This window comes from Amblyraja radiata, chromosome 31 (assembly GCF_010909765.2).
Source record: "Amblyraja radiata isolate CabotCenter1 chromosome 31, sAmbRad1.1.pri, whole genome shotgun sequence".
NCBI lineage: Eukaryota > Metazoa > Chordata > Chondrichthyes > Rajiformes > Rajidae > Amblyraja > Amblyraja radiata.
In genome coordinates, this window is record NC_045986.1 from 25,807,091 (window position 1) to 25,834,957 (window position 27,867).

General features: G+C 41.1%; 2 protein-coding genes across 2 annotated transcripts in view; one reads left to right on the top strand and one right to left on the bottom strand.

Annotated features, from left to right (window-relative positions):
• Positions 1–2,819: 2,819 nt before the first annotated feature.
• LOC116990478 (coiled-coil domain-containing protein 114-like) lies at positions 2,820–27,734 on the top strand. The gene is made up of 15 exons (XM_033048197.1): positions 2,820–2,958; positions 6,842–6,925; positions 7,097–7,196; positions 8,264–8,453; positions 12,308–12,430; positions 14,296–14,409; positions 15,233–15,300; positions 18,243–18,430; positions 19,173–19,304; positions 19,956–20,038; positions 21,199–21,367; positions 23,639–23,802; positions 25,284–25,387; positions 26,106–26,199; positions 27,118–27,734. The coding sequence occupies exons 2-15, from the start codon at positions 6,853–6,855 to the stop codon at positions 27,175–27,177; spliced, it is 1,662 nt and encodes a 553-aa protein (XP_032904088.1). The 5' UTR covers positions 2,820–2,958; positions 6,842–6,852; the 3' UTR covers positions 27,178–27,734.
• LOC116990479 overlaps positions 13,388–27,867 on the bottom strand; it is a 128,217-nt gene continuing 113,737 nt past the window's right edge. Inside the window, exons 15-16 of the transcript XR_004416555.1 lie at positions 22,755–22,757; positions 13,388–13,398 (exon numbers count right to left, since the gene is read on the bottom strand). The gene's annotated coding sequence lies outside the window, so the exon portion shown is untranslated. The remainder of the gene's footprint in view (positions 13,399–22,754; positions 22,758–27,867) is intronic.

Consider the following 27,867-nt stretch of genomic DNA (forward strand, 5'->3'; position numbering starts at 1 on the left):
AGTCTTTTGCCCAGAGTAAGTGAATCGAGGAGCAGAGGACATAAGTTTAAGGTGAAGGGCAAAAGATTTAATAGGAATCTGAGGGGTATGTTTTTCACACAAAGGGTGGTAGGTGTATGGAACAAGCTGCCAGAGGAGGTAGTTGAGGCAGGGACTATTACAACATTTAAGAAACAGTTAGACAGGTACATGGATAGGACAGATTCGGAGGAATATGGATCAAACGTGGGCAGGTGGGACTAGTGCAGATGAGACATGCTGGGGCGAAGGGCCTGTTTCCACACTGTATCACTATGACTCTATCTATCTTTCCCTATCAAACCCATTCTCCTGCCTTCGCCCCATTACCTCCGACACCCGTATCAATCAAGAATCTATCAATCTCCTCCTGAAAAATGTCCATTGACTTGACCTCCACAGCTGTCTGTGGCAATGAATTCCACAGTTCACCACCCTCTGACTTAAGAAATTCCTGCTCATCTCCTTCCTAAAGGAATGTCTTTTAATTCTGAGGCTGTGGCCACTGGTCCTAGGTTCTCCCAGTAGTGGAAACATCCTATCCAAATCCACTCCATCCAGGTTTTTACCAGGCTGGGACAGACGGCAACAGCTTCACACCGTGCACCAAAGCTTGTGTCCTGTCCTGCATCACCCAAGGCAGCAGAGACGTTATGGGAGAGGGCAAGCACCGTAACAAAGTAGCTCACGATGGTTTGGGTAACATTCAGGAATGTCTATGCATGTCACATCATGAATATTACTGAAGAACGGTCTTGACCCGAAATATAATCTATACCTTTTCTCCAGAGATGCTGCCTGACTCACTGAGTTACTCCAGCACTCTGTGACATGTCACCTATCCATGTTCTCCAGAGATGCTGCCTGACCCGCTGAGTTACTCCAGCACTCTGTGAAACGTCGCCTATTCATATTCACCACAGATGCTGCCTGACCCACTGAGTTACTCCAGCACTTTGTGACTATTTTCCCTGTATCTATGCTGTGGCATTGATACAGTGATGATGCCAGCAACGGTTGCAAGGAGGATGTTGAGGGGCTTCAGGGATATATATAGACAGATTATGTGAATGGGCAAGGATATGGCAGATAGAAAAATATGCAGAAGTCACTTTTGTATAAAATTAGAAAAATAGAGCATTTTTAAATGGTAAAATATGAAACGGTATTAGTGTTTGGAGGGGCATGGGTGACCTTGTGCACAATTCACTGAAGGTCAACGCATAGGTAGGTACAGAAAATTAGGAAGACAATTTTAGAGTCATTGAGTAATATAGCACAGAAAACGTTTTTTCAGCCGAATGCATCCATGTCAACAGATGCCCATCTAAGCTTGTCCCATTAGCTCTGAATAAGACATAACCCTCTAAACCTTTCCTATCCATCTACCTGTCCACAAATCTATTAAATATTGTTATTGTACCTGTCTCAACCATTTCCTCTGGCAATTGTTCCATCTTGCACCAACCTCTGTGTGAATAAGTTGCCCTTCAGGATCCTTTTAAATGTTTCTCCTCTCACCTTAAGCCTATGCTCCTTATGATTTTACACACCTCTATAAGATTGTTGCTCAGTCTCCGACACACCAAGGAATAAAGTCCTCGCCCTATAACTCAAGACCGTGAATTCTGGCAAATTCTTACAAATCTCCTTTTCACTCTTTTCAGTATAATGACATCTTTCCTATAGCAGGGTAACCAAAACTGTACACAACTCTCCAAATGTGGCTTCACTTACATCTTGTACGACTGCAACATAACATCCCAACACCTGCACTCAATATCTGACTGATGAATGCCAGTGTACCAAACACCTTCTTCACCACCATCTACCTGTGACGCCACTTTAAAAAAAGTATGTACTTGTACTCCCAGGTCCTTCTGTTCTAGGACATACCCCAGGCCCCTACCTTTCACTCTGAAGTCCATTACCGGCTTGACTTTCCAAATTAGAACATCTCACACCTCTCTGAATTTCTTTCCAATTGTCATTCCTCAGCTCACATCCAGCTGATCGAGATCTCGCTATAATGGTTGCCAAACATCTTCACTGTTTATGATACCTTCTATTTTAGTAACATCTGCAAACTTACTAACTATGCCTTGTACATTCTCATCCAAATTATTTAAATAAATGACAAATAAACAATGGAGCCAGCACCAATAAATTTGGCATGCCAATAGTCATGGGTCTCCAGTCTGAAAAATAACCTTCCTCCATCACCCTCTGCTTCCTACCAAGGAGCCAATTATGTATCCAGCTAGCTCGTAATCTTCCTGACTAGCCAGCCATGCAGGACCTTGGCAAATGGCTCGCAAAATACCATTTACACAACAGTAGCACATTTTTGGAACTATATTCACAAGAAAACCGTGCAGACTTGTTTGCGGAGTATATTCATAACTCACTAGATTTCTAGATATTAAACAAATAATACTGAGAGTGCAGGAAAGTGACATTATGACAAATGATAAGTCATGATCTTATTGGAAGATGGAACTGGCCTGAGAGGCCATATATGGCTTTCACTGCTTTTATTTCTCAGGAGACACATTAATGGGAAGAAAAATATGTATGCATCTTCATATATCTTTAGATAGAGTGGACTTCCCACTCTGAAAGTTTTACCATGCACCTGCTCAATGTTCTAACTACGCCTCAATTTAAACAAAACCGGTGCCAACTTTTATAATATCCCTTTCAGCTGCTTGGGGCATGTAAAGTGAAACTCCAACATAACAGCACAGCTCAGAATTAACACATTGCTGATACGGTAGCCATCGCAACACATTGTATTCAACGCAACACGAGCAAGTGTAGCCTTTGTGGATTGGCTGGTGCCCCTGGCCTTAGAGACTGTTGCCAACAACATTTCCTGCCGAAATTAACTGCAGATCCCGGGACACGAGTCGGTCCTCACCGAACCGAACCGTGAGCCAGGTAGGAAGTGAGAATCTCTCATAGGTTACACCCAGATTTGCAAATTTATTACAATAATCTAAACCTAATCTCGTAAACATTTCCAGTGCAGTCTCCATTAAACCATTTCACTGCATCGATTCATGCATTACAATTCAAAATAATTTAAGGCTATTTCAACCAAAATGATTGCAAAAAGAACAAAAGTCCCCATTTCTTGCCCGGTCCAGTTTACTGGAATTTCTTCATCTGAAAAATTTCCCCGAATATTTATAAAATTCCACAGAAGCTTCAGCGATAATCAATGCCAGTACTTACTAATATTAGTTATCGTTGTGTTATATTTTGCTCTGTCGATGCTTAATGTTTCTGAATGAAAGGACCAAAGTCAGTTCGAAATGGCATCGTGCAAATGCGCCGCGGTAACTTTCAGCGAGACTGGACAGGACGCTGGCCTGGACACGGTCTTGGAGCAACCGGGTTATGAGGGAAATCACTCATACTATTCCTGATCACGAATCTCCAGTGATTCTCGGGGCTTTCGAAAAACAGTCGAATTTAAGTAAATCCCTCCACAGTTGAGAAACTGAGTGATGTTTAAAACGCACTTTCCAAGAAACATTTGGACAGATGTAAGAATTTAGAGGAATGTATGGGCTAAATATGTCCCAAATAGGACGAGCCTAGAATGCTAACATGGTCGGCGTGGTCTGCAGTATTTTCTGCTTTATGACAGAAGTTCGATAAGCAGTTATTGTCTCCACATGAAGAAAGGATATACTTGTCTTGTGGGCAGTTCAGAGAAGGTTTGAAAACATTATGAAAGTAAGCATGCAGGTACGGCAGGCAGTGAATAGAATAGAATAGAATATGTTTATTGTCATTGCACAAAACTGAGCAACGAAATTCCATTTGCTTCTCCTCCGTTAAAAGAAATACAGCACAACAACCAATACACAAGGTACACAAAATTGCTGGGGAAACTCAGCGGGTGCAGCAGCATCTATGGAGCGAAGGAAATAGGCGACGTTTCGGGCCGAAACCCTTCTTCAGACTCTATATGTAACCAATACACATATGTACAGTTAATAGTAAAATAATAGATACATTTTTTAAAAAGTTTAAAAGAATTTAGTGGTATTCCTCGAAGTTACTTCTTGCTTCCCAGTGTTCACTATTGGAGTTAACCTCTTTTACCGCACATGGGTAGAAACTATTTTTTAGTCTACCGGTGCGAGCCTGCAGAGACCTGAGTCGCCTCCCCGAGGGTAGCAGAGTAAAAAGGTGGTTGGCAGGGTGGGATGTGTCCTTCTTGATATTTATGGCCCTGCGCAAGCATCGGGCCTTGTATATGTCATCCAAGGAGGGCAGGTCATCTGAGAAGAAAGCGAATGGCATGTTGGCCTTCATAACAAGAGGAGTTTAGTATAGGAGCAAAGAGTCAGACCACACCTGGAGTATTGTGTGCAGTTTTGGTCCCCTAATTTGAGGAAGGACATTCTTATTGAGGGAGTGCAGCGTAGGTTTACAAGGTTAATTCCCAGAATGGCAGGACTGTTGTATGCTGAGAGAATGGAGCGGCTGGGTTTGTATACTCTGGAATTTAGTAGGATGAGAGGGGATCTTATTGAAACATATGATTATTAAGGGTTTGGACACGCTAGAGGCAGGAAACATGTTCCCGATGTTGGGGGAGTCCAGAACCAGGGGCCACAGTTTAAGAATAAGTGGTAAGCCATTTAGAACGGAGTTGACGAAACACTTTTTCACACAGAGTTGTGAGTCTGTGGAATTCTCTGCCTCAGAGGGCGGTGGAGGCCGGTTCTATGGATACTTTCAAGAGAGAGCTAGATTGGGCTCTTAAACATAGGAGGATATGAGGATATGGGGACATGGGGAGAAGGCAGGAACGGGGTACTGATTGGGGATGATCAGCCATGATCACATTGAATGGTGGTGCCGGCTTGAAGGGCCGAATGGCCTACTCCTGCACCTATTGCCTATTGTTTGCTAGATTTCCTCCTCGTTGCCAGGGGTTATATTATAAGGAAGAAATACACAGATTGGAGTTTAGATGAACTCCTTTGCTTGGTTGTTGCTGTGAGCATGTTAAAGAATCTTCTGTTAAAGAATCAGTGGGTAAAATCTCAGGATAAGATAACGACCATTTAAGACTCAGACACAGAGAGATTAGCTCTCTCCGAGGTCTGTGAGGCAGAATGTGAGCCTGAAATCTTAAGTATACAGAAGCCTGTATGCAATTCATTGATTATTTGTGTAATTTTGTAGGTGGGGAACTGAACAGATAAGAAAACCATTGCCAGCATTGCCTGCATTCTAAAAGGCCTTTTCAGACATTTGCTACAACCTAGAGAGCAGACAATCACATGTACCTTATAAAGTTCTTGCTTTAAAACCACAACTGACACTAAATGCGCTATTCTGAGGCAAGTAGATTTTCGAGATATTAGATGGTTTGTGGGGACCAGACAGAAACCAATGTGAAGGGCAGATTAGTCGTGATTTATTGTTCAAGAAGGAACTGCAGATGCTGGAAAATCAAAGGTAGACAAAATTGCTGGAGAAACTCAGCGGGTGCAGCAGCATCAATGGAGCGAAGGAAATAGGCAAAGTTTCGGGCCGAAACCCTTCTTCAGACTGATGCAGGGTGGGCGCGGGAAGAAGAAGGAAGAGGAGGAGCCAGAGGGCTGAGGGAGAGCTGAGAAGGGGAGGAGACAGCAAGGGCTACCGGAAATTGGAGGTCAATGTTTAGGCCACCGGGATGCAGACTGCCCAAGCGGAATATGAGGTGCTGCTCCTCCAGTTTCCAGTGGTGCTCACTCTGGCCATGGAGGAGGCCCAGGACAGAAAGGTCAGATTCGGAATGGGAGGGGGAAGTTGAAGTGCTGAGCCACAGGGAGATCAGGTTGGTTAATGTGGACCGAGCTGAGGTGTTCGGCAAAACGATCGCCAAGCCTACGCTTGGTCTTAATACGCTTAGTCGTGATTTATTCATCATTGGAGCAAATGGCCTACTCCTTTCCATCTTCCTTTCAAGAGAAAAGCAATGCACTTATATATTTCAAATTTAGTATCGCATTGAAATGAGGGGAACTCCTAGAAACTATTAATGTTGTAACAGGACTGGACACACTTGATACAGAGAGGATGTTCCCAGTGACCCGAGAGTCACAGCATCATATTTGAGAATCAGAAGAAATCCCTTCACACAAAGGGTGATTAACATGTGGGATTCTGCATCACAGAAGGTAGTGGAGGCTATGTCATTAACTGCATTTTCAATAAGGAGGTAGATATAGTTCTTAATGCCAAAGATATCATGAGATATGGAGGGAAAGTAGGAACACAATATTTAAGTGGATGATAAACCATGATTGTGGTGAATAGAGGAATAAACACAAAGAGTAAAATACCTACTCCTGCTCCTATTTTCATCATTTCTATTTGGTGCTCGCAATGTGCTCCCTCCTACATTGGAGAAATGAAAACGCAGGCTGGGTAAGCATTTGGTCTGCAGGGAGTACCTGAACTGCCAGTAGCCTGTCAGTTTAATTCTCCATCACGCTCTGACCTAACTTCTTTGCCTTCCTATGCTGTTCCACTGCAGCTCAACACTTCAACCTTTGATTTGGCTCAAATTTGAATTCAATAGTTTCACATGATCAACCACAACAATCCTGAATCTTGCATATCTGTCTTGTCTACAGATCCCAAATATAGGATTAGTATTTGGGTTACTGTGGAATGCTGATGAATCAAAAATATCAGAAAGCTTTTGGACATAGACTGCGTTCATAGCTCCCTTTATTAACTAACATGTCCATTGGAAGTAAGCTAGCCATAATTGTACAAAATATTATTCCAAAATATGTTTACGTTTCAGAGAGAACCTGGATGCATACTATGCCTCGTGGGAGTGCATCGAGTAATCGTTCCAATGGAAGCGATGGAGAAATGGAAGGGCTTGGTAGGAAATTTATGTACCCAGTTTAAATCTCAAATGTGCATGATGACGGAGCACAGGTTGATTTTAAAATCTTAATGATGTAGATTAATATTTTGGGGCAGTGGAATAATAATAGATAGATGCAAGTTTTTCTTTGAACATATCTCTAAGATTACATTCATCTCCTTACAGCTGAAAGTGAGTTGGGAAAGCTGCAGCATCAGTTCAGAATCATGGAGGGAGATCGGCAGGCATATACCTTGGAGTCCCAGGAGCTGCTGAGGAAACAGTTGTAAGTGTCACCAGGGTACAGGATTCCATATGCAACAGATTGATGTTATTGTAGGACTGGTAGTTGGGATGTATGTGCCCAGGTAGAAATACTGTTTTGATAAAAAATTACTGTGTAATGAGTCAGTGTCACTTATAACTAAAATAAACCTTTCAATTATTCAATTGGAAATTGCCAGTGAAATCAGAATTGATGAATGGGGGCGGGTATTCAGATAAAGTCAATTTCAAAGTCAATTTTATTTGTCACATGAACTTTTAAAGCCAAAACAAAAAGGAGGATTTCAACCATTAAAACAGGTTTCACAGGAATGTTTCAGTGGTGGTTACTGAAGACAAGTCCAGTGGTTACTCTTATCAGACTTGTGCCATTGCTACACAGGCAGTACCCAGGTTACGCAAGGGTTCCGATACAGAGAACTGACCATAAACTGAATTTTCCAATGTCAAAAACAAACAATTTACCCCAATACTATAATATGTGTAGATATTACAATCTTTGATGTGTAGACTTCGAACGTCAAAATACCTTGGCAGCAGTTTGGCTACAAATTTTGTTTGGAAGTATAATGATTGATTGAATATGTCCTCCATAATTGTACTGCTGAGTTTAAACTATCGACGACTTCTGATTCCAGTCTTAACTGAGAATTTCTACAGGAAGGTTTGTGAATGTGTTTCATCTGGAGTAGAAATATTGGTTTATTTTCTTGTGATATTTCTCTTGCTCACATTTCTATGTACACAACATGTATATTCATTTCACTGGTGTGCGTTAATGACAAGGGCAGAAATCACTCTATGGTTTGGGAGAAAATGTTCAGTGCGCTTTTTAGGTGCAGTGATCTTTTTTCAAAGGGATGAACCTGAGCCAAACTTATTTTTGACATGGGAAAACTTGTGTAAAGTTGGATCTCTGCAAGTCAGGTCGGCTGTAACCTGGGGACTGCCTGTACTGTGAAGGGTTGTAAGGTGCTTCTTTATATAAGTTCTGAACAGGCCTAGAATAGTTTCTTTTGAAATGCTATTTGCAAGTCCTTTGATTCTTGATCCTTCTGATTTTAATAGGGCAGATATCGAGAAAATGAAAAAGGATCGTGAGGAGTTAATGTTAAATCTACAGCTTTTGGAGAGCAAACACAACCAGCAGCAGGACCAGGAGGACATGGAAAGTATTCAGAACAGCTTAAGTTACCAGGAGAAGCTGGAGGAACAAATCACCAATGAGAAGCAAAGTATCAAGGATCTGGAAGTGGAGGTGAAGATGTGGCTTACTACTTGGCATTGATAGCAAGGAAATTGAACTTCTATTGGAAATGAAATCTGAGCCAGGATGCCCAGAGGTGGGAGATTTATTTACAGTAGAATATACAACAGTAGCAGACCCTTCTTCCCACAATGTCCATGCCAAACATGATGACAAGATAAACTAATCTCCTCTGCCCGCATGTAGTTCATATCACCCATTCCCTGTATATCCATGTGCCTATCTAAAAACCCCTTAAACACTACTACAGGTGCACAACCTTTTATCCGAAGATCCAAATAACGAAAACCTCCGAATAGCGGACATTTTTTCGGTCCTTGAAGAAAGGTCCTTGAAAACGTTCACCGAGGGCGGCCCGCAGAGGTGACAGCGGAACCTCCGGTCGGTCCTCCAACAAAGGGGAACTAAATCCCCATTCATAAAAGAGAAGGTGAGAGTATATTGGGTGAGTGTATATTGCGCGGGAGGGTAGGAATCATTGTAAATCATTGCTTAAATGTTAGTCAGTTAGTTTGGTGGGCTTTTGGGGGGAACTTTAATTCTTAGTCCCCTACCTGGTCGGAGAAGCGGGGAGCGGGCAATGCCTTACCGGGTCGCCGTGCAGTAAGCTCCGGACCGCTGTGCCGCGGCTCCCAACATCGTGGAGCTGGGGCTGTGGCCGGCTGCGCTGGATTTGGATTTGTAGCGCCGCGCAGCCAGGGGTAGAGTTCGCCGTGGTCGGAGTTACAACCGGCGCCGCCCGTGGCCGGCCCACCGCAGTCTCCACGATGTTGGGAGCCGCGGCCCACAGCGGTCCGGGCTGCGGTGGTCCAGCCACGGGCGGCGCCGGTTGTAGCTCCGACCACGGCGAACTCTACCCCTGGCTGCGCGGCGCTACAAATCCAAATCCAGCGCGGCCGGACACCCGCAGCACCAGCTCTGTGATGTGGGTGCCGCGGCACAGTACTGCACGGCGACCCGGAAAGGCATTGCCCGCTCCCCGCCTCTCTGACCAGGCAGGGGACTAAGAATTAAAGTTCCCCCCTTCACCCCCACCACATAAAATCCCTCCAAACTAACTGACTAACATTTAAGCAATGATTTACAATGATTCCGCGGTCTCCGGGGAGGAGGCAGCCGCTCCAAACTTTCCAAGCCGCCAGCGCTACCTACCTAATCTACGCTAAAAATCTTCCATTCCGAAACCCGAAAATGTCCGATATCCGAAATGTGTCTGGTCCCAAGGCTTTCGGATAAAAGGTTGTGCACCTGTATCGTATCTGTCTCCACTGCCACCCACCACCTTCTGTGTAAAAAACCTTGTCCTGCATATCTCCTTTAAACTTTGCCACTCTCTATTTGATTCTGCTTCCGGATTTACTATCCACAACAGGAGAATAATTTCAGGAAATAAACGTTTGCCAGCAAGATGCTGCTCCAGGCCCACAAAATTGCTGTGTTGGGGTGGGACTAGATAGACAATGCACAATGCAAGGAGAATTTGAACCGGGTTCAAGGCAGGAATCTGGGGGAGATGCCGCCGCTGGCGGTCAACATTCCTAATCGTCATGAGTCCACAAAGGAGTGTTTAACACTTCAGTTGTCAGGGCCTGATTATATTAATACTGCCTCTGCAGGGATTTCTGCTGTCTAGACTCAGGAAGGATTAGACCGCATAGACATAACTGGACTTCATTTGTTGCTTGACTTCGGTAATAGAAGTTTGCATGCTGGGATAATCAGGTCTGCTAAATTTGGCACATCTGGGAACAGTGCAGATTTAGAACATAGAACGGTATAGCAAAGGAACGGGCCCTTCGACAGACAATGTTTGTGCCGAACATTTTGTTAAGTTAAACTGAACTCAACTGCCTGTACATACTCCATATCCCTCTAATCATTGCACTTCCATGTGCCTATCTAAATGCCTCTTCAGTGGCACTTTCACATCTGCCTCAACCACCGCCCATGGCAGCGCATTGCAGGCCCCCACTACTCTCTGTGTAAGTAAACTGCACCACACATCTCCATTAAACTTTGAACTTTATAGCTATGACCTCTAGTGTTGGACATTTCTACCCTGGGAAAAACTGTTCTGATTGTCTACTCTAGCTGTGCCTCTCATAATGTTATATATTTCTATCAAGTCTCCCCTCAACGTTCCAAAGAAAACAAACCAAGTGTATCCAACCTCTCCCATATCTGAATCCATCTAATTCATGCAGCGTTCTGGTAAACCTTGTCTGCACCCTCTCCAAAGCCTCTACATCTTCCCTGTAATGAAGCGACCAGAACTGCATGCAATACTCCAAATGTGGCCTAACCAAAGTCCTAGAGAGCTGCATCATGACTTCCTGACTCTTATATTCAATACCCTACCACTGAAGGCAAGCATACTGTATGCTTTCTTAACCACCCAACTTCTTGTGCTGCCAGCTTCGGTAAGCAACTGCACATCAATGCTGTTAAGGGTCTTGTCATTGACTATGTGCTCTCTGCGTACATTCAACCTCCCAAAGTACAACACCTCACCCTTGCTTGGGTTAAACTCTATATGCCATTTCTAAGCCCATTTCTGCTGCTGGACTATATCCCCTTTATCCTCTGACACCATTCATCGCTGTCTGTAACTCCTCCAATTTGGTGTCGTCAGCAAACCTACTCACCATTCCATCTACATTTATCTGCTCCTCCTTAACTGGTTCTGCTGAATGCTCAAAATCCTTCAGTGCATCATGTGCAGCAGAGCTCCAGACCTCACATAGAAACATAGAAACATAGAAATTAGGTGCAGGAGTAGGCCATTCGGCCCTTCGAGCCTGCACCGCCATTCAATATGATCATGGCTGATCATCCAACTCAGTATCCCGTACCTGCCTTCTCTCCATACCCTCTGATCCCCTTAGCCACAAGGGCCACATCTAACTCCCTCTTAAATATAGCCAATGAACTGGCCTCGACTACCCTCTGTGGCAGAGAGTTCCAGAGATTCACCACTCTCTGTGTGAAAAACCAGTGATAATTCTTCATGGAACCGAACACCATGAGTGATGCAGGAATGTTTTATTTGTACAAAACAAATCCTGCTATTGCCGTTGCTCATGTAATTTACAGACAGATCATTAGCTTGAATTCTGGCTTATTTCCCCTTGGGAACAATGAGGGTATCAGATGCTTGTTAAGTTTAGTTGCTGTGACCCACCTATGGGCTAAACGCTGAGACTTTGCCCAGTGGATCAGTTACATAGTAACCACATCAATCACTAAGATGTCATGATACGTCATACCTGACTTGCCTCTTGTAAATTTGCTTTACATTGTCTCCCAACGCATTTGTTGGTGACACAAGAAACTGCAAATGCTGGAATCTGGAGTAAAACCAAGCTGCTGGAGGAACTGCCTGGGTCAGGCAGCATCTGTGGAGGGAAATGGACAGACAATGTTATGGTTTGGGACCCTTCTGACTGATGTAATCATTTGTTGCTGAGCTGCTCAAGGTAGTTCTGAATTAGAACTGGTGCTCAGAAACCTGCCAATCTTCTTGTATCATTCTCCAATCCCTTGTTTGAACATCAGCATCCCTTCCCAAAATAGAATATCTTGTGGGTATAGAAACATACCATAATATTCTGTGGCTTCTTGAGATTTGTATATTTCAATGTCTGTGGATGTGAATCTCCATGACTGTGAGGACATTGATGTGTATCCGTTTGAGCGTATGTATGTTTGAGGGTACCGTTGACTGTATGCCTACATATATGTGCTCACATACATTGTCTGCATTCACACAAATGGGAGTATCTGTGACTGTGTATCTGTATCAATAAACATTTCTTGTAAATTCCTTTTAACTCTTTTCAATACAGATAAAGGTTTTGGAGCAAAAAATCTTCAAGCAGAAGAAGAGGTTGTGTACAGGTGTTAACGTTAAAGCAATGAATGAACAGCTGGCGAAGAACATTGGGGTCATGGAGGACCATCAGTACAGGGTAAGAATTCCCAGAGGGTGAACAAGTAGGTGAAGGCCAATAATCTGAATGTTCTTCAAGGAGCTGGCATAGACTCTTTGGGCCAAATGGTCTCCTTCTGCGCTGTAACAAATCCATGATTCAACTCCCATGCAGGAAATACTGCTGAAGTGAATTTAAAGGATGACAGAGGAGTTATGGCCACAAATGGTAAAAATCTGCTCAGTTCCAATGTGGTTATAGAGGGACTGCTTTTAAATTCTCAAATTGAATCTCTTTCTCTTCTTTTTAATCTCGTATTGCATCTAATTGAGCTTCAGTTTCGGTGGGCTTGGGCACTTTCATGCCTGGCCTTGGCACGAATATTTGCAGAACTGCACAGAAGGTGTGACAGCTGTGTACCGAATTGAAAAATAAATAGATAATTCTGGAGATGAATATCAATGGGGATGCAAGCAGAAGCCTCCACGTGGCGCATCCCGGGCAATGCTGACGACAGAAACTGTACCACAGTGACTGACTGAAGTAGCCAATTCTGCAACCACCGACCGTCAACCATCACTGACCGACCGGAAAGACGTGATATGGAAGATGGCCGGACACGAGGAAGAAGAAGAAGAATATCAATGTGAATCCAGATTACTTTAACTAATTAGTTTTGAACGTTAATGAACACTCCAGATCAGTTACCAACCGATCTAGGATCTCTAATTTCATGCGCAGAGCTGCATTAAGAGGCGTTGTGGAACCAAGGCTCTCCTTAACCATGTTGTGACTTTTATTTTAACTAAAGGCACTTTCTTGTTCTTATTCAGTCCTCATCCCACTTTGAGTTGCTAGGTTAACTTGCGTTCTGAATACCTAATCTATCAGGACTAAAACCTAAAAAAAAAAGATTCAATATACAGTTTGTAGAAACAACAAACTACTAATGCTAATTTACCAAAAACACACAAAGTGCTGGAGTAACTCAGTGGGTCAGGCAGCATCTATGGAGATCATGGATAGGTGATGTTTGGGGTCAGGATCCTTCTTCAGACTGATTGTAGCAGAGGCAGGGCAGGAAAGCCAGGGGAGGGGGGGGGGGGGGGGCAGATGATAGGCAGATGTTTGGACAGAGGCCAGAGATGAAAAAACAGAAGGTATGAGATAAAAGGATTAGAGTTGTGAATTGGGAAGCTAGAGAAAGAAATGTAGTTGGAAGGGGAGAAATAGGGTTGAGTCCAGGTGGTTTGAGGGCAAAGAGGGAGAGGGGAAAAAAGGTGTGGGGGGTTGTAGTTACCTAAAATTGGAGAATTCAATTTGTTTGTTTGTCAGCTATCCATACGGAATATAAGATGCTGTTCCTCCAATTTACGTGTGGCCTCACTCTGATAATAGAGGCCCAGGACGGAAAGGTCAATAGCAAGAAGAGTTAAAATGGTTAGCAACCGGGAGATCCAATAAGCCTTGGCACACTGAGATCGATGAAATGGTCTTTGAGTCTATGCTTTGTCTTACTCATATACAGGAGGCTACATTGGGAACACCAGACGCAGTAGGACTGCTGGGGTCCCTGGATGGACGTGAGGGCAGAGGTATAGGGACAGGTGTTACATCTCCTGCGGTTGCAAGCAAAGGAACCGGGGAGGGGGTGGTTTGAGTGGGGAGCGATGAGTGAACCAAGGATTGCAGAGAGAGCGGTCTTTGCAAAAGGGGTGAATGTGGGAAGATGTGACTGGTGATGGGATCACGTTGGAAGTGACAGAAATGTTGGAGAATAATATGTTGGATGCAGAAGTTTGTGGGGTGAAAGGTGAGGACTCTATGCTTTTTCTTGGGGGAGAGGGACTTTACTGTCTCATAATTTTAAATAATTTGCAGAAATTATTCACCCCCATTTACAGGCACTGAGGAAATTCAATACCCAGCTGATGAGAAATGGACAGCTGAGGGAACAAATTGACATACTGCGTGTTGAGCGTTCAAGGTTTGAGCAGCTCTACAGGAAGCTGGAAAAAGTAAGGATTTAAATAATTTTGCTCCATAGTTTATATATTATCTTATGCAGGAATGTGTCTCCTCTAGCTCAGGGTTTAACGTGACTGCAGCCCAGAGTCAGAGGCTTCACAAATGTAATTTACAATTCTCATGGGAGTGCGTAGATCCTCACCATTCTGCATGCTGAAAACATATCTTGCTGCAGAAAATTGGAAAGGTGATTCTTTGTTTTTCAATTTCCTCTTCTGCGGCACTCAGGAGATTAGCATTTACCCATCCCAATTGGTACTAGATGCAAGCCTTAACATAGTGGTAGAAGATAAATTGTGTGGACAATCTGGCAGATATTCATTTACTTCTTGGGTGAGTCCACAAGTTGTTAAACTTACTAAATTTGGTTTCACAGTTTTTGAGAGTGGGGTTTAAACACTCTTATCTCTGGTTTCTTCACTAGATTTACTTAGTGGGATCCTAAACTTGCCTTTGCTCCTGTGGACAACAAGCAGCTGACTATTTTCTGTGCAGATCACGATGCCTTATCAGGACCAATCCACATACCTTTGACGGCACACCTAGGCGCGAATAACTCCGGGCAGGACCAGGTTCAGAAACATAAATTGGAGGCTGTGGAAAGGAACTAAATCACACTGAATTTTAAAAAAAGGCCAATCTGAATGAGTGGTGGGAGACTCTCAAGCTGAATGGCCTTTTCTTATCCCTTGTTCCTTTGATTGTTGGTTACTCACTAAGCTGCTGTAATTACATAAAGAAAATCTGATATTTCGTAATCCCAGTGCATCATCTAACCTCAGACATTTGATGTACCTCTCTCACTTTGAATAGGAACTTCTTGAGACTCGGAAGGAAATCGGTTCCGTGATTGACATTTCGACAACCGCCTATGATGCCAGGTGATGAGATTGTGCGTCAGTGACACTCTTCTCAGCTCTTTTTCCCTCATCTCAATTAGCAGATCGAAGCAGCCTTCTGAAATATTTCACCACAGCGAGACAGGGTGATTTCTCAGTAGTGGCCTGCTGGAAACCAATTTATTATTCCTTGGGTTACCTGGAATTAAATATGCATGCATAGTGAAGACCAGACAAAATGCAGTTGATGAACCATCTCTAAGGTTCCCCGTCCCAAACGGTCCATTAACCCCTCCACCACCTCTTGTTATTTATTTTTTATTTTTTATTATTTTTATTAGAAGTACGGCAAATTACAATAATACACAACACATATATCTTAATACATTTTTTGTACCGCTTCATTTTTTTGAGCTTTAAGAAAAAGATAGAAGTAAGGAAAGTAAAGAAAGTGCGCAAGAGTCGTGAAGTGCAAGAGAGTGTTGGGAAAAGAAAGCCCCTTAGAAAAGAAGTTAGAGAAGGAAGTAAAGTAAGAAAGTAGACCCTAGAAAAGAAAGAAAAAGACAGTAGGAACAATCGCTCTATTATAACATTATACTCCGCAGAAAGGGGACTACCAACCAAGTCTGTTTTTGTTGTTTTACCTCCCATTGCCAGGTCCTGATACCATTTATTTATTTATTTATTTATTTTTAAAATTACTATTGCACCTCATGCTTGTAATAGGTCCAGAAACGTAGACCATGTCTTTTGGAATTGGTCTGCTTTACCTGCTAAGAGGAATCTCATCTCTTCCAGATGTAATGTTTCAAACATATTTGATGTCCACATTTTTATTGTTGGTGTGGGCGCATTTTTCCAGAATTTAAGTATGAGCTTTTTTTCCCATTATTAGCCCGTAATTGAATAAATTCTTCTGATACACGTTTAATTCAGGGATACCTTCCGATATTCCAAAAATGATCCATTCTGGTTTTGGTACCAGTTTTATTTTAATTAATTTTGAAAAAATATCAAATATTTCATACCAGAATTTTGGGATTTTTGTACAAAAAAAAAAAGAATGCGCTATGGTAGCTTCTTGACACAGACATTTATCACAGATTGGTGAAACATTAGGAAAGATTTTATTTAATTTAGTTTTTGAATAATATAGTCTATGTAATGTTTTGAATTGGATGAGCGTATGTCGTACGTTGATCGAACATTTATGCACCTGTAGTAAATGATTATCCCAGCTCTCTTTTGAAATTTTTATAGCTAATTCTTGTTCCCAGTCTCTTCTAATTCCATCTGTTGTGGGTATTCCTATGTTTAAAATGATATTATATAAGTACGATATTAGGTTAGCTGATTCCGCCTTTGTCTTCATTGCTTCATCTAGTAAGTCGGAAGGCATATTATGATAGTCTTTTGTGTATTTTTTCAGATAATCACGAATTTGAAGATATTTAAAATATTGGTTATTTTTCAAATTATATTTCAGTTGTAGTTGTTGAAATGATAGTAATTTTCCCAATTCATACAGATCTTCAAGCGTTTTGATTCCCATTCTTTCCCATTGTATAAATGATTTGTCTATGATTGATGGTTTAAACGATGGGTTATTGACTATTGGTATTGAGAGAGATAGGTTTCTTAATTTTAGATTCTGTTTTATTTGTTTCCATGTTCTAATTGTGCTATGTATAATTGGGTTTTTATTATAATTTTTATTATTCAAATTTATTGGTGAGAGGATAATCGCTCCTATATTACTCGGGAAGCAGTCCCCTTTTTCCATTACAATCCAGTCCGCCTGCTGGGCAGAATTGTCCAGCAGGTGAATCATATTTTTAATATTTACTGCCCAATTATAATACATAAAGTTAGGGAGCGCTAGACCCCCCAACTCTTTTCGTTTATTAAGGTGTGCTCTTTGTATTCTATGGGATTTATAATCCCATATAAAATTTGTAATGTCTGAGTCCAATTTTTTGAAAAACTTTTTTGGGAGATATATAGGTATTGATTGAAAGAGGTATAGGATTTGTGGTAAGAAAATCATTTTTATAGCATTTATTCTGCCTATTAAGGACATCGGAAGTGTTTTCCAGAATTTAATCAAATTATTTAATTTCTTAAGTAAGGGATTATAATTGGCTTTAAACATATCCTGGTGATTTCTAGTAATTTCAATTCCCAAATATTTGAATTTTTCTGTAGCTATTTTAAAGGGGAATTTCCTGAGGTGTGTTGAGTCTTTTGGTTTTATCGACATAATTTCACTTTTGTTCCAATTTATTCTATATCCTGAGAAGGATCCAACCTCTTGTTATTTTATGTATCCTTTTGAGATTCTCAGATTTCTGTGGCACCAGAAGTTATTTATGTTTCAGTGTTCTAATGTGATATCAAGGAAACTAAAATACAAAAGACAAAACTGTCCCCACTTAATCCTCTGCAGGTTTAATCGATTAAAGTTGTAGCAAAAGGATCAGCAAGGTTATGGGTCATCATCTGTGCTGAGTTAAATGCTTTTAGACTGAAATGTGATAATTGGCCTCAGCACTCAAAAGGCTGAATGAGGAAACAGCAAGACAGAACCTTAGTTTTGAAAGCTATCTAGTGATTCCTGAATGGCAGCAGATTCCTAATGACTATATGATATGAATAGATCTGACCTGGTTGTGAGATTCACTTTGGTGCAATAGCTCAGTAACTCCCCTTGTCTAGACTAAAGCGGGTGATGTAGGCTAATAAACCATTTCATAATATCAACAATCACCACAAAGCATTGGACTGGAGCAAGGTTCCAATGGGCTGAAATAAGGTTTTCCATTTCCTTATCAAAGAAATATACCTTTGAATACTGGTCTTGTCAGCAGCACCAAAGTCCCGAGATGGATGCGGTCAAAGATACTCTTGGAATCTAATTCTGGCATAGACTGAAGAAAATATTTCCCTCTGTGGCATGAAGTAACATCTATCTAATCTGTTTCCAGGGATGAAGCACAGACAAAGATGCTTCAATTGAAGGAGAAGGCAGAGAAGGACCTGGCACTGCATGCAGCCGAGATGAAAGAACTTCAGCGAGTCATTGACCATGATAAAAAGCTGAAGGAGTTCATGGCAATTAAAGCTCAGGAGCGCTCTGGTGAAGATGAAGCTTTATATGGCATCTACAAGAAAGGTGAAAATGATAATTAAATAACATTGCCTGAGCGATGCTTGCATGAGACACAAACATTTTTATTACTCATTCTCAGGATGTTGGTGTCATAGGGAATGCTAGGCAGTTAACTGCATTTGCCAAACACCCTGATTATAATACAACTGGGGGTCTCAATAACACACTTCAGTTAGAAGTTAAAAATAGTGTTGTGCCACTGGATCAAATAAAGGACACATAGTGAAGACAACATGTTTCCATCCCTAAAATTCATTTGTGAATGAGTTGGGATTTTAAACCAGCCAATAAGGTTTGCAGTCACATATGCTGACACCACATTAAAAAAAAAACGGAATCCAATTTCTCATAGAGCCCAAATGAGATTTGAACTGGATTCCACGTCCAATAATGTTTGTTAAATCCTCTGTGGTAGATCAGCTACAGTGGCGCATGACACTATGACACACTGTGCTCCTGCTTAAACTGGAATAAATAACGTACATGAAGTTATTTACTCAAGAAAATTTGTCTCAAGCAGCAATTTGAAGTGCACATCTTGAGACTCTGAGACAATTTATACTTAATTGATCATCTGGTCAATGGAGTCTGTGTGGACAGTTGGGAAATCTAAGTAAATGCAATAGTGCAGCACCAATTTTACTGGTCTGTTTAGGAGCTCTGATCATTTCTTGTGGAAGTTTGAGTGGACATTGAGGACAACGAGATCACAGAAATGTACACATACTCTCTTATAATGTTATAGACCAGGATGCGGCGAGAAAGAGAAAAGACCCAAAGGAGGAGACTATGGAGATGTATGAGGCTGTCTTTCAGCAGATCCGTGCTCTCACAGGGGAGGATAACTTGGAGGCACTGGTCGCAATGTTTGTTGAAGGTAAGTAAATACTTTCAGCCTTCCAATTGTGAGGAGAAAGATTTGATCTATGTACCAGGTTCAAAACAAAGCAAGATGGTGGGAATGGGGAAAATGCAGAGGAATGAGGAGAGGTGGTTGGTGAGAGGGGGGAGGTGGAGTTTGGGGCAAGTTGGAAGTGATACTGATTAATTAGGGATTGAAAATTACGAGAGGCACAGACAGGGTATACTATTTCCCAGGATGGAAATGTCAAATACTAGAAGATTAAAGTAAGAGGGGCAAAGATTAAAGATGTGTGGGGCTTGTTTTTAACACAATGGGTGGTGGGTGCCTGGAATGTGCTGCTATGGGTGGTGGTGGAAGCAGATACAATAGTGGCGTTTAATAGGCTTTTAAATAGACACATGGATATGTGGAGAGATATGGATCATCTACAAGCATTTAAGATGAATTGATCTGGAAATCATGTTCGGCACAGATATTAAAGGTCAAAGGCCCAAGAAATTGAGGGATTGTGATTCTGATTTTAGCGGCACTGGCTTTGTTCAATAATGTGAAAATGGCACGCTGAGGGATTAAGACTTCATAAATTCATTAAATTAAAAAATCAGATAGCGTACCTTTTCTGATTTTAACTTCCAGATTATGATGGTGTTTTTTCTCCAATAGTGGAAGATCGTAACTTTGCACTGTTTAATTACATCAATGAGCAGAACAGTGAAGCTGAGAAACAGCAGGAGGAGATTGTGGATGTAAGTCAACTAAATCAAATGTTCTTCAGAAACCCAGGTTGCAGGGGAGATGCTGGCAATACTGGGCACCATTTTACTTGCAAAGAATGGAAGATGAGGTGAATTCGAATTTGGGGATGGGAGGACCATCCTTGGGTTTCAAATGTTGTAGATTGAAGGAGATAAGATACCGCTTTCTGATCCTGAGATAGAAACAGTTTAAGCATATGATTGGTGAGCTTTGATTTCAACATATTACTCACTTATGCAAGAAGTTCATTACAGTAGGTAATTAACCTATGAAGATGTATTTAGGAGATGAGGAAACCAGTGCATTTGGTAGAAACTCACCATATCACAGGCCAGGGAGAATAAGCAACTGCCTATATAAGCCCGATGTCACGATCGACCCTGAATCATAATGTCATGGTGTCCTACAGAACAGAAACAGGCTCTTTGGCCCACCATGCCCTTGCCAACTATTAAGTACCTATCTATACTAATCCCATTTTACAGCACAGCAGCACTCCACCCAGGCATTTTATTCCACCACCCCTTAGGTGATTTTTTTTCCCCTCTCAAATCTCCTACTAGGCTGTGGGCCAAGCATCAAAAATGTGTCTAGAAATCAACTTTCATGGCCCATGTCTCAGAACTACATGAAATTTTGCACAGATTTAGATAAAATATAATTGAGACGGAAGTCATAACTCATCAGTGCCAAAAGTTGCACATTAATTAAACTAAGTAGAAAACACTTTCTCATTGCTTTTTTGAGGAATCATCTTCGGCACATGCAAGCAGCCCTACAAAAACAGCAGTAACTACAATTTAAAATTCCAAGAAAAACAAAAAGATACAGATGGTGGATTTTTTTTTTTTTTTTTAAACAGAAAAATTATTGCAAACACTCAGCAGGTCAGGCAGCATCAGAAAGTTCATTGATCTGAAACAATAATCTTGTTTCCCTCTCCACAGATGCTGCCTGAACTGCTTGGTATTTTCAGCATTTTCTGTTTTTATTTCTCATTTCAAAAGTACTTAATTTTCCATTTGTTTCTGTGATTATTGCTATTAAATGAGTCTCAGTTCAAGTTGGTGAGCAATATTTTTCAGGCCATCTCTCTGAAACACTAATCAGTCATTTACTCTCCCATAAATTCATTTCATATATGCCCCAGATCCAGGCACAGATTGAATCCTTCAAATCACAGGAGATGCAACTGGAACAAGATCGTAAACGTGTCATGCAGAAGATTGAAACTCAACAAGAGGAACTGAGCAAACAGTGCGAGTTATACGAGAGCAGGCTCACAGTGGGCAAGAAAATACTGGATCAACTCAAAACTGGTATTTGTTGTTTCCTGAATTACTATGCTTTCACTATTTTGGTACAAGAGTAAGCACAAGAGTGAGGCTATGTTCTCTGGCAGGAGAGAGAATCGATCCTTTCAACTCTTCACTATCAGGTCTGATTATTGAAGGTACTGAGGATTTCGTTCATGAAGTCCCTAGTCTATACTTTGACAGTAAGTTCATTAGTTGGGTGTTTAGTTCCCTCACCAGAACTGTCAAAATCTTTTCAATTACTCTACAAGGCCCAAGTCTGGTATATTCTCTGAATCACTGCTTTTGTAATTGCCCAAGCTACCTACCATTTATTCTGGAAGTCCACATGCTCCACATCATATGGTTCTGCAAATCATCATGTGTAAGGCTTCAAGGTTTGTTGGGGTGTGGGCAGAGAATATTTGCGATGCTTCACTGTACCTGATGGCCACCTTACAGGGCTTTATCCTACCTCAGGTGGATACATCTGTGATGCAAAGACAAGTGTTACCATGTACTGAGGTTCTACCAGCCCCAACTCAGAGATCTGCTTCTGACCACCCAATGCCAACCCCCTACCCCTCAAAAAAACTCAGCTCTTCTAGATGATGTACCATTAAAGAAATCTCAGAATCCATTTGAGCACAAACCTATTGGGCAATTATTGATTTGGAATGTGTTAAGACTCCTAAGGAGAGAGTGTTTCCCTTGAGCAGAAGGTGAATTGTCTTCTGACTGAAACTTGTTTAATAGTTACCAGGTTAAAGGTGGGAGAAGCTCTTCCTGTCCTGTCCTTCCAGTTCATTTAGTACCTCAAGTGTCAAAACTGTTTAATTGCCACATGCACTGAAACAGAACAATGAAATTCTTATATGCAGCAGCACAACAGGCTTGTAAATACCTTATAAACAACATAATAAACAAACAAATTGGGGAGATGGTACCATTGAGCTAACACGAGAATACACCTTTGATGGAAGGTGTAGAGTGTGACATTTTGGACATTGACATTCACCTGGATTTGTTGCCTTATAGGGCAGCATGGCGATATAAATATTTGTTGCTGCTGACGACCACCCACCAATCTGAAACCTGCTATTCCTCCAGCAGAGGGAGTTATCTATGACTAAACTGTCAATTAGCAAAGGCCCAAGAGTATATGCAGTGGAAAACATTGAAGCAAGGTGCAATCTATGAAAATAACCTTTGGGGAAAGGCTAAACTTTTTGCGCGCTGCCTGAAAAAAGAATGTCTACAATTAAGAATCAAATTATTCTGCAGAATATACACACATTTCATATTTTCTCATGACAGTGAAACAAGCTATCCAACCATATTGCTTGTAATTATATAAAATCTTGCCTTTATTTGAGTGAACTGTGCATGTCCACATTTTCAATGTAAATACTTTCTACTAAATTAAGCAGTTTTATTTAATATTCCTGATAGCAACAGTATACAAAGAAAAGGCATGAACCAATTCCCTAGACCTCTAACATATAGGGTTTCTTCACTTCATGCTTGGGTCTACTGTAGATTTATTAATACAGATTACAAAGGATCATCAACAATACCATCATTGTTAAATCACATGACCACCAGGAGGTAGAAGATGAATTAGATGGACCTTTGCCTTTGCTCATTCATTTGTTTCTGTGTCTCTATCTCACTTGATGACTATATAACTTATGAGATAACATGTGATAGAGTGGAACATTCACAGATGTGGTTATTACCAGAGCCTCCAATGTAGAAGGTAACTTGAAATCACTATACACACCCATTGTTGTGTGGACAGTCTATTTTAATTGTCAATGAGTATTGCCTTTCTGATATTATTTGTGTTCTGAATCAAGTCAAGATTTTACACCAGAAGTTCTGGGTGCCCCACAGGTGTGCAGTCTATTTAATATTGCACCCACCATATTATGTGGTGTATTGGCCAGTCTTATCAATGAGGCCCACACCTCAGTATTTAAAAAGAACAGATAATTGACCTTTGCACCCTTGGGCTAGGAATGACTGAATTAGGCAAAGTTCATGCTCCTGAGTATTATCACTGACACTCCTGAAGCTGTGATTGTGAAATATGGGTGGATGTGAGCTGTGCTGTGATTTTCTTCTCATTACCAAAGACTTGTTTTCCATGCCCAGTCATGGAGATTGGTCCCTTGTGCTTTGCTTTGACCAATCTAGGTAGAAAAGAGCATCATTGATAGGCAAATGATGTAAAATAAATTGTGTTAAATCCCATTGAGACCACTTTTCATTTGAAATGTATTCCATCTACAGGAATTGAATCATTGTTTAACAAAATAAACTGTGATCGATCAATATTGGATGAAATGTTGGGATCTTCATCTGGAATTCGAGATAACAACGTGATGCAGTATCTGGGCCTCATTGAGCAGCGTACCAATGAGTTATTATCCATCCAATCCTACCTTTTATCCAAGGTATCTTTGCATCACTTCCTTAACTCACAGTCTCTGCTTTATGGTTTATTATGAGCTGTGTGTAGGCAGTTACATGGTAATACTGACCCCACGAGATATTTTCTGTGCATAACAAATGCAGGGCTGATTTGTGCCATCCAGTGAGAGACAATGTCCAAATACATTATTTGAACTCCAGAAGAGAATAAGGGGATGTGCCATTTTTAACAAGGTTGATTTCATTTTATGTAATTGCTTCAGCTGCCGCTCCCTGCTGTTGGGAGGAACTTGCTGGGTGCAAATTGGCTGCTAAGTTTCCCACATTCCAACAGTGAACACTTCAAAAGTACTTTAAACCAGTCTTGTCACCCATCAGGAATCCCATCTGCCAAGACAGCATCACAGTGGTTCTGTGCACTTGTACAACGACAGATGGCACAATGGGCTAAGTGTTCGGCTGGCAACCGGAAGGTAGCTGGTTCGAATCCCGCTTGGAGTGCATACTGTCGTTGTGTCCTTGGGCAAGACACTTCACCCACCTTTGCCTGTGTGTGTCCTTGGGCAAGACACTTCACCCACCTTTGCCTGTGTGTGTGAATGTAATTATGTGAAGCACTTTGGGGTCAATGCAAGTTGACTAAAAATGTGCTATATAAATAAAGAAATTTAATTTAATTTAGATGTTGCAGCACTAAGCTAAGCTAGGCTGACCAGGATCCCTGTCTGATCTTCAGTCTCTGATGAGTTAGCTCGTGTAGGCTCCGATGCAGCTGCAATAGTGAAATTGTGATGCTTTCAAGGTAATTTCTGTCCCACCTGTGCCAGTTTTTAGAAGGCGCATGTGTGAGGATCATAACTGAAAGAGTCAAGAGCAGCAATGAGATCTTCCATGCTCAACAGCTCACTGTCTGTGTTCATATATGAAGAATGAGCACATGGCCAAGACACATGGATGATGTTTGCATCCCTCTTTCCAAATAATAGCCAGTGCCTTCCACGAATGTAGAGGAGGAATTTGAAAATATTTTATATAGACGACAGTATTTGTAACTAGTACATAAATTATGAGGTAATATTGTTTATTATTATTGTTAAATAGAAAATATCACGAGAGTTTAGTTTTACACTGGAAATCTCTAGATCCTAACATATGGAAAGACTCCTTTAGTGCTATATGATTTCACATGGGGGATAGTGTGTACATGGAACTAGCTGCCCGAGAGTGCTGCAGGTAAGTGCAGTTACATTGAAAAGATACACAGAGATGTACATGGATAAGAAATGTTTGGAAGGATATAGGACAGGCACGATATGGTATATTGGTTAGCACAGCTGAGTTGGGTCTATTTCCGTGCTGTTTTGTTCAATGACACTAATTCTCAAGATGGATTATCGCACATAAATGTTTATTGATCAATTGAATTCAATCAAATTTTGACCAATCTTGGCGAGTCTGAGTTTGAAGCAAAATGACTTATCATTTTGTATTTTATTTACTCCAGGATTATGACCAGCCTTATGACCCACGGAAAACTGCTATGCTGCTGATGGGTCAGAGTTTGGAGAACCCCACTCAGCCAGTCTACATTGAACCTCCTACCACAGGGTTTGTAGCTCCCAGACTCTCAGGGAGGAACAAAGATCAACTCAACCTCTAAAGTATCTTATGGAGATTGCAAACTGATGAATTAAACTGATGATTGGTGGGGTGGTACTAAAAGGAAATAGTAAACCAGCGGGCCATTTTACAAGGAAAAGAATACCAGACAATAAGCAAATATAGTGTGCATGTTCACTGGAACAATAATGTTTCAGTGGGTGCAAGAATATAAATATTGGGCCCAGATGTGTGAACTTTGGGGTAAAAAGGCAATGGAAACTGCCCTCTAAAGGTTTAGTTTAGATATACAGCGCGGAAACAAGCCCTTCAGCAAACTGAGTCCCCTTAACACTACCCTATACGCACACTAGGGACAATATTACATTTATACCAAGCCAATTAAGCTACAAACCTGTACATCTTTGAAGTGTCGGAGGAAACCGAAAATCTCAGATGCAGGTCATGCGGAGAATGTACAATCTCTGTACAAACAGCACCCATGGTCAGGATCGAACACTGGTCTCTGGCGCTATGTCACCGTGCCACATTAGGTTATTGTGTTCAGGGTAAGAGGGTGAAATATGAGCTGGGGAGAGAAGGATTTGGAACAAAAATCCTGCAAAATCCCTGATGATGTTTGGAATTTATATTGAGTGAAGGTAATAGTTGGATCAAGATGTAAAGAAAGTATTTTTGGTAAAAATTTTAATTCCTCCATTTCTAGAAATGATTATGACAGCGATGTTGACTCTCCAGTGACCGATGAAGAGGAGAGGCCCCTGACTCAGAATGAGCTACGGCAAAGAATAATGAAAGGAGTAAGTTATGTGCCAATGCTGTGTGCCTAATTAATGTGAACTGATCAGTGCTGAGTATCATTGTATCACTGCCATCTCTCTTCTATGTTAAAGTCTGGTCTACACCCAATTTCACATTCAATCATTCCAAAACATGAAGACTCCTAGCCAGATCCAACTGCACTGGTGAATGTATGGTATTTTTGTGCTTGCCCAAATGACCTGCTGTTTTTATTAGCAGCAGGAAGCTGGGAAATGTTAAAACCCACACAGATTCACCATAAGAAATTGTCTGATCATCACTTTAAGGTCTACCTGGTTTCCTAACTGGATTTCTTTTTGATTCACTGCACATTTATCCTTCTTAGACAGTCCTTCAGGATCGAGGATGACTTGCATCCACTTGTCTTATGGGTCTGAGGTGGCTGATGAGACCAAAGTGGGAACTGCAGACACTTCCATAGATGGAGGAGAGGGCACTTGATGGGGCAGTTGGCTGGATAATTCATGAGGTGACATGCTCCTTCTGCCAGTTGTGGGCACTTAAGTCATAGTGCTGTGTATTCCTGATGCATAAATGCCAACATGCTCCACTTTGAGTAGTCATGGGTGAGAGATTCACAGGAGTCAGCAGGGCTATTTAATTTCTGCACAGAGGCTTTGTGCATAGGATTCTTTTGTTCTGGCAACTTGATAGTCCCCCTTCCTGAAGTGACGAAGTTGTGCACAAAACAGAACATTGCACATGCTTACCTGGTGTACCTGCATATAAGCCTTTTGTGAATTGTACATCAGGACCTCTAGATCCCTTTGCATCTCAGAGCTTTGTATTTAGATAAAACAATTTCACAATCCCATCTATTTGTGTATAATGGTCACCCCTATCTCTTTTGCCATGGCAATGACAAGTTCAGTAATTTCATTTATCATTATTTTTAGGTGATGAAGAAAGAAGCTAAGGCATTGAAGAAAATAGACCGCTCTCTTCAAAAATCCTGAAATGTTCAAAGGATCAACTAAGAAACACTCAAGATGGTCACACTTGATTGTTTACAATACTTCATTGTTTACATAAGTTATTTTGCCATTTATTTCCTTGAGTAACACATTACAACCATGCTGAATGTGGCTTTTTACTTGCATTGCATTGCTTCTTTTAAATCGATTTCTCATAATTCCAAAATCAATAATTGTGAACTGTTGCCCCTCACAGTATTAATAATGGAGAAACATTTCAATTCACTTGGATTCATGATGGTCTTGAATTAGCATATTCAAGTAAATGTTCACAATCATAATTAAAGATGCTAATTATCTTTCATGGTTACAAGAACAAACCTACACACCAGAGATTATTAATGTATTTATGTCAATTCAATATATATGCTTATATTCCACTAAGAATAGCTTTTAGTGTGCCTCTGTCCAGCCACATCTGTAATTAACAGTTCTTCCTGAACCTAAGGCAAAATCGGGAATTTTGTGCCTTTACCATTCCCAGAGAAAGCAGTAGTGTCAAAGTAAGCAAATAAATCAACTATTATTCCATCCCGTTATTTATTTTTGGCAGATTATGCTTTTTTTAAAGGATATTTTAAACTTGTGGGAATTATATAAATACACATTGATGTTTTCAGGCTAGGTTGATGACTCTACAAAACAACAACCACATATAATATATTAACCGCT

Bases quoted from the DNA above. Each gene is read 5' to 3' on its own strand.
- LOC116990478 (XM_033048197.1), top strand. From the start codon at position 6,853: ATGCATACTATGCCTCGTGGGAGTGCATCGAGTAATCGTTCCAATGGA. The intron at 6,926-7,096 runs GTAGGAAATTTA...ATCTCCTTACAG, and splicing joins TGGAGAAATGGAAGGGCTTG to CTGAAAGTGAGTTGGGAAAG. The intron at 23,803-25,283 runs GTATCTTTGCAT...TATTTACTCCAG, and splicing joins AATCCTACCTTTTATCCAAG to GATTATGACCAGCCTTATGA.